The sequence below is a fragment of the Ambystoma mexicanum genome, chromosome 9, assembly GCF_040938575.1.
Source record: "Ambystoma mexicanum isolate Mex_15411 chromosome 9, UKY_AmexF1_1, whole genome shotgun sequence".
NCBI classification, from domain to species: domain Eukaryota; kingdom Metazoa; phylum Chordata; class Amphibia; order Caudata; family Ambystomatidae; genus Ambystoma; species Ambystoma mexicanum.
In genome coordinates, this window is record NC_090931.1 from 1059424438 (window position 1) to 1059438743 (window position 14306).

The following is a 14306-nucleotide window of genomic DNA, read 5'->3' on the forward strand; positions in this document are numbered from 1 at the left end:
ATCCCAGCCAAATGGCACATTCTGTTATCACAATTGCATACTCAAAAAGGCAAGGTAAAGTATAATAACGGAGCAGACCAGACGATCAGATTACACAGCTACATCAAAAGCAAAGCTCCAACTGAAGCTCAAAGTACGTAGTGCCCACCCACCCGCAAACATTCGCCTCCCTACACCAGACTAAAACACAAAGCAATAACCTCTCTCCCCATAGAATGCAGCTATGTCCTATGACAAATTATTTGGGTCTAGCAGTACACATATAACGAGTCTCTCGCACTCTCCGGACCACCGCTCTGCACCCATCCATATGCCTGACCATCATGAGTAGCTTATTGAGGTTTGACCATCCCACCCAACTCCCTGTTTTGGCCAAATGCACACCCTAATCCTTCGGACAATTTTCCCATACCTTTTGACTTCGGGCCCCTAAGGGCGTTCCCCCCACAAGAGCGCTAAGGCCATACTAATGGGATAAAGGCACTATATAAATGAGAAACTACTACTGGTAGAATGCAAACACTAACAATGACGTGCCACTTTCGACATTCTGACAAACTTGAATCCTCCGCCCATAAGTTTCAATGGGAGCGATGACCTTTCCTATTGAATTCAAATGACTGGATGCTTTTCCACGTTTGCAGTAATAATAGTGTAGGTCACAAGGCTCAACAGCTTTAATATTGGTACCAAAAAAAATAGCCACATTCAGAATACTGCACTGGAAACGCGCAGTTTAAGATTTGGGCATGGATCCAAATCCGGGAAGTGACAGGACACGACATGTTAAAGGAAATGGAACAAAGCATGTCAGTTGCAGAATAAGGATCAGTGATTCTGGAGTGCCAAATCGCGTTTCTGCAACTAATAAGTGCTAAATGGGATGGAATGTATGAATGTGGGTTACTGGGTCATTCATAAGTTCAAACGTGCAGTGTTACTAGACTGTGCCTCAATGAAGGACTGTGATGAGGAAGATCCAGAATTGGAGTAATGAAGATTACCAATAAGTTATTGGGCCACTATGCAAATCACACTGTCAGGCCAACTGCTCACAATTGTGCCTTAGTGATATTCGACAGCCCAGTGCCAATGAAAACAGCCTACTTCCTCCCTGCCCCCAATTTTTTAAATCTAGAAAATGTAAATGCTTTCCACCTGAAAGGGCAAGCAATGGTTTTGGATCGTCATTTTTTTTTTAATATTCATTTTCAGCAACAGGAACAAGACCCAACCAACCTGTACATTTCTAATTTGCCTATCTCCATGGACGAACAAGAGCTTGAAAATATGTTGAAACCCTTTGGACAAGTAATCTCTACGCGAATACTTCGTGATTCTAGTGGTACAAGCCGCGGCGTTGGGTTTGCAAGGTAAGATCTACTCTATATGTTGTTGTTTGTAACTCGGACCGGAAAACGATAAATGTAAAAGTATGACGAATGAATGTTCTACATTTTTGATAACCTTGTCTGCCTGTCATTCTGCCAAGAGTGTTTGATCAATGTGGATTAATAACTTCAGAGTGCACAATGACAGAAGTGTGAGTTTTACCTGTGGTTATTTGAATTATATTGTGAACAGGACAAAGGATCTAAAACGAGCCCTATTAGGACAATGTATAAATACCTAATACTTTCTAAGCACAGTAGTGCTGGCAGCATGACTCCGCCCTTAGTGCAAAACCCATGAACCCTGGTGAGATCGGTCTGAAAAGCTGTCACAAAGACTTGTGACCGCAAAGGAAAAACAATGTTTTCTGAGTTATCTAGTAATGCCAGTGCGTTCAGTCAAGCCTTTAACTGGGGTGACTGGTGGTGGGGCGCAAAGTACAGCTATTTGAAGAGTGGTTTTGGGACCCCGTTTGAACTGTGCTCCACGATGCCTTTTCTGTTTCCTGCAACACCAGGCCTGTGTGGAGTCTTAACATCCAGACGGACGGTGGAATACTAGTTGGGATGCTCGTTGGAAGGGGTTTATTTGACTTGATGGCACACGTCTTTGCTACCCACAAAGACGTGTTGCTGTCTCTTTTGCATATTTGCCTCTCCAATCACCTCTTCACTCTGGGTACAAATGGACGCAATTTCGGTCATGAATAGCTAGACTCCACTTGCATGCCATTAATTCCGTTTTCAGAATACTGATGCAGTGGAGCTGAGGACGCAGCTCAGACTTACATTTTAGATTTTCAGGTATAGTTTTGTCAAGGCATTTCGAGAGGAAAAGCTCTTCATTAATTCCCCCCTCACCCAATCAGAATGTCAATAACTACTGGTACTGGCTTCATTCCAGGCATTCTGACTTGAGAAGCATCCAGGAAACAGACCGCGTTTATCTGCTTTCAAGTAGAAACAATACTGTTTTCCAGCAAGATTTCTTTTAACAACAAACTCCAAACTAGTTTAACACACCAAGCTGATAGCTAAAACCTGGAACAAGGCTTTTGTAAAGAAAGTCTCTTCACTTTATCATTGCACCTAATGCAAGCTCATGCTAAAACTGTTCCAGTTCAACTTTATATAATCAAAATACTTACCTTCTAAAGTCAACCTAATTATTTAAATAGTACAAAATAAAACCACTTTCAATTAACTCAAGTGTATATTTTGTGTACTTACTCTCTATTAAGCTAACATGTCTTACTTCACCACTAAAGCAATAGGCTCCGAGCAGGGGGGGCATTAACACTACAGGTAATGCCCCGGGGTCCATAGTTTCAGGCCTGAGTGAAGCAATAGGCATTACCTGAAATGGTAATGCCCCCCCTGCAAGGGGCCTATTGCTATTAGTACCCCAGCCCGTAAGTCTGGGGTACTAAGAACATTTCTTTCTGTTTCGGAACAGAAAAAATAAATGTAAAAAAAATGGCAGCCGGGGAAGGGAAAACGAAGTCTGTTTTCCCTTTCCATGTTGGCCATTTTGGCCACCATGGAAAGGGAGAAGGGACTACAGTAGTACGTTCTCCCTTTCCTTGGCGGCCATTCATAAAATAGGGAAAAATGTAAACAAATAAAATGGCCGCCATGGAAAAGAGAGAAGGGACTATGTGTAGTCCCTTCTTCCTTTCTACAATGGCCTGTTGCGGATTGGGAGCGGGCGCGCTGGGGACAGGAGTGTTCCCAGCATGTCTGCTTCTCAAATGGACAGAAAAGGAGGTAAGTGGGTTTGGGAGGGTGGGGAGGGGATTCTTTGGATTGTGGGAGGGGGAGTAGGGAACAACACTTACCTCTATCCCCGGTGGTGGAAGATGGCAGCCTCCAGCCATGTGGTGGCTCTGAGCGGGGATTACCCTGTTCTGAGCCTCCTCATTGGCTGAGTGGCTGTCAACCCCCCGCCCCTTGCCAAGTTCATAAAGGAAGGAACGTTGTATGGGAGAGGGATTCCCAGTCAGGTAACGCCCCGGTGAGGGCCACTGAGATCGCATGTTACAATCTCATTGTCCCTCGCCGGGTACTAATAAAGTATTAGCACTACATGCTAATAGCCTTATAGGTGGGCGGGGAGTCATTATCACTTGCGATAAATTACCCTTTTCTAACTTGTGATACGCCACTTTGCCTCGAACCATAACTTGTGGCTGATCATTAACAAAGACCCCTCCCTCGGTCCATAAGGCTACACTAAAGATGTTGGATGTGTAGTACCGAACACTGTAGTTAGAATGCCGGCATGTGCAGAATTGAAATGTTTATGGCAGTCACCTGCCTTCTGTGTAATAAGTGCAGTCAGGATACGTGTTTACATTTAGTATATACTTGGTACAGCAAAAACAAATGCATCTGTCATAAATTGTCGGGCCTCGTGGTGGGTTACATGTACCCACATTAGATTGGACTTTATCGTTGATATTGCTGCTGCTTACGCCACACTGCATTCTTCTGTGCTTAAGAGGTGGACTCTTGAAAAACTCTATTGTGCCAGTCTTCACAACATAACCGATTCCTAAATCAGTTTGGATTAGCAATCATTAATGTTTGCTTATTCGACTGTCCATTCATGCAGGAAATCAATGTTGTGTTTGCGGCTCGGTTCACAGATGGCTGCAGCACTCACTGACCATGGTTGCCTGTATAAACAAGATGCTGATGTTGGCAACACCCCCTCACCCCGCCCCCCCCACCCCCACCCATCCACTAAACTTTTCTTCCAAGCAAATGGGCATTGGTCACAGCTTAGAGTAACCTGTGCAAGTTTTGTGATTTTCAAAAGGTCTAATATTGTGATGTGGAGGATCCTTCGTCCCCCTGAGAAAAACGCCAACATCAGGCACGTTTGTTGTTTCTTTTTACTTGTGGGGTGGACAAGGCCCCAGTCGTACATAGGAAAGTGCCTAGATACCTTCTGCCCATAGTCTTGCGCTGTATAAATGCTATTACACTACATTACACAGTGTATGGGGCATTAGATGGCTCTGAAGCTGCTGGCTGACACGGTTGAATCAGTTGACCGATATAACACACTTCTGGTTTTGTAACAGTTGCTGGCTGGTGATGACTTAAGCTGGTGGGTGCAGGATGTATTGTCAGACATGCAGCATCTCTAAGTTTGTTTGTTTCTTTTACTTGTATAACGCTCCTGGCCCAGGGATATCTGTGTGCTAGTGAATAAGAAGACGGTTTCCGGTTACAGTCAGATGCATGGTATACATACCACATAGTACAAGCATGAGTTCAGTTAAGACGGGTACTACAAGCTTAAATTAATTAATGAACCTAAAGTAGAAGTATGCATACAGGACAAGGCAGTACATTTGCTGGTTAGTCAGGATACATGAATAAGAAAAGCTTGGGTTAATTCTTATTGAGTAGCCATGAAATAACACTACTCCTGAATGTTGCAAATGTTTGGATGGATTTGATGTCGGGTGGGAGTGTGTTCCATAGTTGGGAGGCCATGACCGGGCAACTCGAACCACCTGTTCTTTTTAGGTTGTATCTAGGAACCACTAGGCAAGGGGTGTTGGTGGATCCCTTGATACAAGTGGAAAGCTCAGTGTGAATTTGTCAGTGAGGTATGGTGGGGCTAGGTGGTTCAACGCTTTGTAGGTGAGGCATAGGGGTTTGAGGTTGATCTTTTCTTGGATTGAAAGCCATTTGCAGAGTTTTCTGGTAGCTGAGATGTGCTCTCTTCTAGGTAGGTTTAGGGCAGCTCTGAATGTGTTATTCTGCAATATCTGCAGCTTATTTAGTATGGTCTTGTTGGGGCCTAGGTAGGGACTGTTACAGTAGTCCAGTTTGGACTGTATAAGTGCTCTGCTTAGTATAAGACAGCTGTTGGATGACAACAGGGGTCTACAGGTCCTGATCAGCTTGCCTTTGTAGGCAGTGGCTGAGGCGCTTAGATTGGAATTAGCGTCGAGGTAGAAACCTAAAGTTTTTACATCTTCGGCGATGGGTATGTTGTGTCCATCTATGCTAATACTGCAATAGTTTGGGCTGAGTTTCTTTAAATTGGTAGGTGAGCCAACCAGGAGGATTTCGTCTTGTCATTCAGACAGAGGCCATGGAGGGCCATCCATGCCCGAATGATGGTGTAGATTTCATTTATCTGAAATGCATCTGTGTCATAGATGCCTGACAAGGGAAGGAGTAACTGGTTGTCATCTGCGTAGTTGGTGTAGGTAACACCCAGATGGTCCAGTTTATCAAACAGCGGCTTTGTAAAGATATTATACAAAGTGGGCGAGACACAAGAGCCTTGGGGCACGCCGCAGGTGATTGGTATAGGGTTCACTGCTGCCGAGGGTGATAAGACATGCATGGTCCTATTATTGAGGAATGACTGAATCCAGGTAATGGCGGTACTCGAGTATTGAGCTGCCATGGCAAGATGATCATAGTACCTTATGGTCGACCAGGACAAATGCCGCCTACAGGTCTAGGAGGAGTAAGATGGCCACGCTGCCTTTATCTTTTAATTCGTCAATCTGTTTTTTTAGGTCAGCAAGGGCAGTTTCAGTGGCATGTTGAGGTCTGAAGCCAGATTGTCGTGTTTCTAATATGTCTTGGATTTGCAAATAAGCAACCCTATCTAGGATTTTTAGTAGGAAGGGAACCATTGTGATCGGTCTGTAATTTGTGTGTATTGATGGGTCTAACGTTTGTTTCTTTAGTAAGGGGAGTAGCCACGATTCCTTCAGGTTGCAAGGTACAGAGCTGCTAGAGAATGACAAATTGATTCATTTAGTAATGAATGGAGCCAGGTCTTTGGCTGCATCTTTTATGATCTGTGCTGGACATCTGTGCTGGCAGTTGGAGGGTTTCAGAGAGGCTATGATTTTTTGTACCTCTGCTACTGATACGTTGGTCAATTTAAAGCCTGAGAGTTGATGCGAAGAGGCAATGGGTATTGGTGTGGTTGGACCACGGGCGGTTAGTTGATGCCGTTTTGTCAGCTATTTTGGTTTGGAGGCCTACTATTTTATTGGTGAGAGCATTTTGGATGCTAGTGCACCAAGGTTTGTCTTTTAGAAATGTGTCCGGGGGTGAGTCGGGATTTTCCAACTCTCTCAGAATGTTGAACAATTGTTTAGAATAAACCAAGCAGGCTCTAGTACTATCATTGAAAGTCTCTCTTTTAGTGCTGATGAGCTCACTTTTATATTTAGCAGTAATATTTGCTAGGTTGGTTTTGTTCTCTGAGGAAGGGGTGTTTTTCCATAGTGTTTCAAGTTTCCACTTTTCTGTGCGTAATAATTTTAGTTTGGGGTTGAACCAGGAGTTCAAATGTGCTCTTGGTTTCCCTTTGCGCGTTTTAAGTGGAGCGACTATATCTATGGCGTTGGACATGGATTCGTTTTAGGTGTCTACTAGTAGGTTGGTGTCATTCGTGAAAGGTAGAGCATTTAGAGTGGGTGTTACTAGCGGTAGAATAGCCTCTGCAGTAATGTTGCGTTTGTTTCTAGTGAGACTAGGTGGTGCAACTGGGCTTTTTTTCTTCTCTAAGTTGTTGATGCTAAGCTCAAAGCAGAGAAGGTAGTGGTCTGTCCAGGATTGGGGTGATAACTCATTCGTTGTAATATTGCAATTTAGGTCTGCTACCCAGTCGAGTATCCTTCCTTTCATGTGAGTGGGTTGGGTGATTTTCTGTACAAATCCATATTCGGACATGGCATTGGCTAGGGCTATAGCTGGTAGGTCATTGGGGTCGTTGTAGCCTAGGTTAAAATCTCCTAGGATTAAGCTTTGCGCGGTGGGTTTGGTGTCAGCAGCTCGTGTCGTAATGTCTTTCTCTAATGATCCTAAGGGACCTGGGGGGCCTGTATACTGGGTGGATTGTGATGGTGCTTATAGGCAATGTTTGGAATTTAACTGATAAGAGTTCGCATGAAGCGATGGGAGTAGATGTAGCTATTCTCATGTCTAGCGTAGATCTGAAAATGATGATGCCTCCTCCTCTAGCGTTCGGTCTATCGGCTCAGAGGATAAAATAATAATTGGGGACTGCTAGAGCAAGTGACGGGCCTGCTGCAGCATGCAGCCAAGATTCAGTTACTGCAATGAAGTCCAGGTTGTTGGAGAGAATGATGTCTGCAATCTCGGTAGCTTGGGATGCCAGTAACCTGGCGTTTATTAATGCTCCTTTGATGTGCTGATTCTGAATGGGGCTTGGGCTTTTGTTAGCTGTGGGCTGTTGTAGTTTTTGAGTTTGTTTCTGGTCTGTCATTCCTTTAAGGAGTTTATTTGTGTTCTTTGAGTTATGTTTGACCAGCCGGCTATGGTGTGTAGGAAGCCTAGCCTGCAATCTGGTATTTCTGGCATTGGTGTTGCGGTTGGTGGTTGGTATACCTGTTGTGAGGTTGGGTATATTTTTGGTAGTAGTTTGGGTAAGGGGTGTACCTTTGCTGTTCCAGGATGGGACTGTGTGTACGTTGGGAAGGAATAGCGTTGGCCTAATTGTCGTCTCCCAGAACTGCCTGAAGGTGTTCAGTGCAGGTAGGAAAGTGGTAGCCTTAATCCTATGGCTGAGTGCTGTAGCAGAGCTCAGGTTGGGGAGTCGCTGTTGCTCCATCTGAACAAGGTTAGGTGGCCTAGTGACTGACCTGGCAGTAGAAAGTAGCAGAGGGATAATACAGAGTATGTTAATCATAGTGTGGTTGCTTGCTAACAGATGCGTTGGGGAAGTGGTCTGATTGAAATCATGGACCATGCATAGATATAGCGAGTGGTACAAAGAAGAGATCAACAGCTTAACTGTACATGCACTTGAGAGCACAGTGTAAGTAATGGGCTAGTTCAGTATACAGTGTGGGGCATCAAAACACAATTTTGCTGGTTCAGGCACGTAGGATGCCGTGCCAGTGAGAGCAAAGGATGGTGCAATTTATATAATACAAAATGTAAGATTATATAAACAGATTAAAAGCGGCACACCATACATAATTGGTAGTACATCCGGCACACAAAGGTCAGCAGGAAAGGCAGGGGCCAACGTTGTAATAGCACAGTGCAGGTAATTTCAAGTAGTGCACTACAATGTTAGGCCAGGATATTTAGGCTGCGATGTGCGCTAGTTACAGTAGTAACATTAGGTGGCCAGTAGGCATGGTGTAATTTTCCTTATAATGACATCCTGAGGCAATATGGTAAAAACAAGCATGGTTAAACAACTGGCAAAAATTATATTGCAGGGGTGAGTTATTACACCAAAAAGAGTTAATACATCAAGTATGGGGTAGTTGGGTAATGATCTTCATGGAACATAGGTGAGGGATATGCAAACAGTGCGTAAGTCATACTAGTGACCAGCAAGTGGCACGGAGGCATACATGAAGTTGAAGCGTACCTGCATTATCTCGAGGGTTAGGGCTGTGGTGAACAGGGGCAAACGGGGCCTTTTCCTGGCCTTCGTCGGGCCGGCTACTTCCACCTGCCGGCGGATATTCCTGCAATATGTTTAGATGCGTTGCTTGGCAACCAGAGGACTCTCGGCCTCGTTCCGGCACCGAAATGCACCCATCATTTTGTTTTCTTAGGAAACAATGGCAATGATGCGATTACGATCGCGGTTGCATATGGGATGTACAAATGTGGCAGGCCACCTCTGGCGAGTGAAGTATGAATGGGCATCATTGGGGTATATGTTGCCAGGTGTGTCTTTATCCGCAAGGTACAATCCATAAGGCATTGACAAAAGCTCAGGCCTGGGGAAAGGCACTATTACAAACATGTGCAAAAAATACAGTATGGAGAATCCTGACAAACCTTTTTGCATTCATAGTCACATCCAGGTCTGCATGCGGTTCCCTAGTGGGCAGATAAATCCTGCCTATTTAAAACCTAGAACGTGCTAATTTTGATATTGTACATCACTAGGCAATTCTGTATTATTTTTGGGAAATGATAACACTTAACCTCAGAGGACATTGGTTGAATTGAAAATAAAAAGGCAGGAAACTATTGATCTGTTATGATACACTTTTGTCCTCGAGTTAGAAGTGCCTGAGCTATACATATTTTTTGTGGGGTTAAAAGCAGAATGTGTAACAAATATATTTGGACCAAATATGTTTGGACCAAAGCTCTGGAAAAGGCCATGCGTTCATTGCAAGGAGGACAAGAATTTGAAATCGTCTAATGTATTGAAAAATTCATTTGGAAATTTGCAGTTTTCTCCTTTTGTAACATGGTTTTGAATTCACTCTCTATCTCAACCGGATCATGTGAAAGATATAAAGTTGTAAACTACTATCTGATTTCTGGAACAAAAATCAAGAAAAGTGTGTTAGAAACGTATTACAATGTTTTTCCTAGGATGAAACCCCCCAGTAAATGTTATCTTTCCAAATTTGTGATTTACTGACATTCACTATGGTATCCATGATTGAAGTAAGGATGAAACTAAAAGATTCAGATTTTTGATGGTTGGAGATCAGTATGTTTGCTGTTCAGGACATGTCAGTCAGTGGTGTTGGTCACCGGGATTGAACTCTTCCAGTGCTCTTCATTGTTTTGTGGTGGGGTCTGTTTTAAGATTCTGCGGGGAAATAATTGCAAAAATCGTTGTAAAAAAAAAAAGTGATTTCTTTACCTTATACCTGTAACTTGGATATCCGTTTCACTGTTTTATAAAGCGCCTTGAAATCTGCGCTCTGTGTCTATTTGCAAATTCATGTGTAATGGTTAAATATTTAAACCTACAGCTTTTTGGGTAAGTATGCATTTTAATATTTAAACTACTTCCGTTGTATGTCAGGATTTTGCAATGTGGTTGGAAGGCGTTGGGACAGTTTTTCTAAAGTCCACCTGAGTAATACTTTATAAGACTATCCCCTGGGCAATACAGAAACTCCACTTCTTAGTAAAGGGCTGTACTACTCAAGGTAATGGTAGCTATGACAGAGCTGCCAGGCTTATCGTAGATGGGAGAGAGGGCTGTAGGAAGGTACAAATAACTTGTAGCATACATATGGTCCAAAGAAACATTGATAAATATAGTAAAAATAATGGTTTCTTTTATATATACACAGGCACAGAAAATTCTTTAGAAAGTTAAGTACTATTCTAAGTCATAAACACAATATAAAACCCAACACACTACTTATGGTAAGTAAACCATAGTATGTAACACATTTAGAATAGCAGTATGCAATTCAAGGTGAGTAAAAACCAGATTATTAGACTTTTAGAATGGCAGAATGCAATTCAAGGTAAACAGAAACTATTTGTGGTGAACTATGTTACTTATTCAGTTTCAGGAATATACGGTTACACCAACATTACTTTCTAGAATGGTGGAACACAATTCAAAGGTAAGTAAATAACTTGGTAATACTTTTCAGAATGGCTTTAAGCAATCCGCATGTAAGTAATAACTTTAAAACACTTGTAACTCAGTGTCTTTTAGGAATATACAGTTCCTAAATGACACATAGCAAGTAAGTACTACCTCAAGCCACACAGAACCTCAGCAGTGAAGAAGGGCTTGCTGACAGATGCCTTCACGATGCAGCAGCACAGGACCCGGTCTCTATATTCTTGGTGGGGGTGACAAAAGAAAGGACACTGTGGGGAAATAATTGCAAAAATGGTTGTAAAAAAAAAAAGTGATTGCTTTACCTTATACCTGTAACTTGGATATCCGTTTCACTGTTTTATAAAGCGCCTCGATGCCTCCTGTCCCCCCACTGGTCTCTTTCGCGAACTCTGCAACTCTCTCTCACTCTCTATTCTCCCGTCTGGGCCTACTCACTCTGCAGGGCACACTCTTGATGCTCTGATCTCTTCTGACCTTCCCCTCTCCCTCCCTCTCTCCACTCCTCTCTCCTGGAGCGATCACTTTCTCCTTTCCTCCCACCTCTCCCTCCCTAACCCACAGGCAAAGCCACCCTCTTCACTGCCACCCACCTTCTCGGTCATCCGACCTATGAAGCGCGTGTCAGTTGAGGCTTTCGCTGCTACCTTCTCGCCCCCTTCTCCCCCCTCGGCTGACTCCCACCCTGACACAGCCCTCTCCATGCTCTATTCCTCTATATCTGATACTCTCGATATCCTTGCCCCCGTCATGAGAATCCGCCTGAAGCCCAAAGCCAAATGTAACTCTTGGTATGACTCGGATCTCGTCACCCTAAAACGCAAGTGCAGGGTGGCAGAGAGGAAATGGCGTGCTTCATGTTCATCCTCTGACAAACTGGCCTGCCGCCTGCTCCAAAGGCAATACCGGCTCTCCGTTCTCACCAAGAAGAGAGCCCTTATCCAAGCCCGCATCTCTGAGGCATCTAACAACTCGGCCGAACTCTTTAAAATCTGCAAGGAGCTGGCCAACCCTGCTGCAGTCTCTACCTCTCCTGTCCCCTCCCAGGCCCTCTGCACTGCACTGGCCTCGCACTTCATCTCAAAAACTCAGGACATCCTGTCCTCGCTCTCCTCCTCTCTCCTCCCACCCTCTCTTCTCGGCTCTTCCTCTTGCTCTCTTGCAGCCGCCCCTCCGCCCTCCTTCTCTGCTTTTCCACCTTTTTCTGCTGATGAGGTTTCCAGACAAGTCCGATCTATGAAAGCCTCTTCTAAACAGGTTTACCCCTGCTCCTCCAAAACCATCAAGGACCACATCGACTCCCTGGCTCCTGCCCTGACTGACTTTTGCAACCACTCATTCGCCTCTGGAGTCTTCCCATCCCCCCTCAAGCACTCCCTTGTGCACCCCCTCCTCAAGAAACCCTCTTCCGACCCCTCCTGCCCGGCCAACTATCGCCCAATCTCCATCACTCCCTTCCTGGGCAAGCTCCTGGAGAAACTGGCCATCTCCCAGCTTAACCTCCATGCTGAATATGTTGGTAATCTTCATGACCATCAATCCGGCTTCAGAGCGGCCAGAAGCACGGAAACTGCTCTCCTGAACATCCGTGAGGACCTGCTCCTGAACCTCGATTCCAACACTCCCTGTGTTCTCATTCTGCTCAATCTCTCCTCTGCCTTTGACACTGTCAACCATGCCATCCTGCTCAACCGTCTCCGTGATAACCTGGGTATCACTGGTCAGGCTCTGGCATGGCTGACCTCTTTCCTCTCCGGTCGACCCTCCCAGGTCCAAATGGGCTCCTTCCTCTCTGACATCTTTTTCTCCACCTGTGGTGTCCCCCAGGGATCCAACCTCTCTCCCTGGCTTTTCAACCAGTATCTGGCACTCCTTGCCCACCGCATCGCCGCTCTCTGCCCCCACTTCCAGTGCTATGCGGACGATACCCAGCTCATTTTCAGGCTACCCTCGGCCTCCTCCCCTCCTTCCCTCATCTCCGACTGTCTGTCTGCTATCCAGGAATGGTGTGCCGCCAATGACCTCTGCCTTAATGCCAGTAAGACTGAGATTCTACTCATCGGCACACCCACTCCCTCCTTCCCTGCAGCTCTCTGGCCGGCCTCCCTTGGCCCCCTTCCTGCCCCTACCTGCAAGGCTAAAAACCTCGGGGTCATCTTCGACTCCACACTCTCCTTCTCTCCTCATATATCTGACGTCTCTAAGAAGTCACACTACCAGCTGCACCTCCTCAGAGGTATTCTTCCCTTCCTCTCCTTCCCCCAGAAGCTCACTGTCTCCCGAGCCCTGGTTCTCTCAAGGCTGAACTACTGTAACAGCCTCTATCTTAATCTGCCTGCCTCCACTCTCCGCCCTCTGCAACTTATCCAGAACAGAACTGCGAGACTTGTCCTTGGCCTCAAGCCCAGGGACCGTATCTCTCCAGGACTGAAATCTCTTCACTGGCTCCCAGTGGCTGCGAGGATTAAGTTCAAAACCCTCTGCATTGTCCACAAGGCCTTCTGGGGCCTGGGGCCTAAATACCTTCAACTCTCTCTTCCTAAATATCGTCCTTCACGAGCCCTTCGCTCATCCGTCTCCAACTCCCTCATGGTCAGCCGCTTCTCGAAGCAACGAGCTGGGGGTAGATCTCTCTCCGCAGCAGGGGCCTCCCTCTGGAACAGCCTTCCTGCCTCCCTGAAACTTGAGGAGAACCATCTCCGGTTCCGGAAGCACCTTAAAACCTTCCTCTTCGCTTCTGCCTTCTCTCTCCCTCTCCCCTGCTAAACCTGCTTAACTCCCCACTGAACTCTGCACTAAACCTGCATCTTGGCCACTCTTAGCGACCTCGGTCCAGGGCCCAGCCACTCTCCACTTGCACTGCCTCCCTGGCTCCCCCTGCACTGTGGGACTGTCACTGTATCCCTACAGCCCCCTTCCCAGCACTTGCTCTGCACTTACCTCGCACTTGCCACCAGCTGGCCCTTTTATTTATTATTTATTATTTTATTACGCTACTTACCTTGTATTGCACTTTCCCCCCCACCTCCTCCCCTTGCACTTTCTCCTTTTCCCCTTACCTCTGCACTTGCGCGATCTGAATGACACCTGGCCTAGTAGGATCGTTTGTCTGTCTTCCCCTTGTTTCCCTCCGTCCCTGCCTCGTCGCGCCTTGAAACACTTGTGTATAGGCGCGTTACAAATACCATATCATATCATATCATATTGCAGCAGCAGTCGAGAGGAAAGGCTCCCAACAGAGGATTCTTTGGTGCTTCTCGTGGCTCTGTGGATTTGGCACCCTTTTCAAGGTACCAGATGAAGAACGGTTGTCGTCTGATCGATTTGCCTCACCATCTCAGCCCAGCACTCTGGTGAGGGGACTTCAACGAGTTGAATCTTACTTCTGGATGTCCAGCAGGAGTCCACCAAAGTTTCAGCAATATTTGTTCATGGGAAGATGTTGCACAGCACTGTGCCTTGAGGTCCCAGGCTATTGGTGGTTTGCAGCCCAGGATGGTCACAGCTCATCATGGATGCCTCGAAAAGCAGGTCTTCTTAAGACTGATTGG

General features: G+C 45.6%; 1 protein-coding gene across 7 annotated transcripts in view; it reads left to right on the forward strand.

The window, feature by feature from the left end:
* The window catches only part of RBMS1 (RNA binding motif single stranded interacting protein 1), an 834814-nt gene that overhangs the window by 719436 nt on the left and 101072 nt on the right, over nucleotides 1-14306 (forward strand). For all 7 annotated transcript variants that reach the window (XM_069616341.1, XM_069616342.1, XM_069616344.1 and 4 more), the window contains exon 5: nucleotides 1216-1373. In XM_069616341.1, the coding sequence (XP_069472442.1) occupies nucleotides 1216-1373 (158 nt within the window). The remainder of the gene's footprint in view (nucleotides 1-1215; nucleotides 1374-14306) is intronic.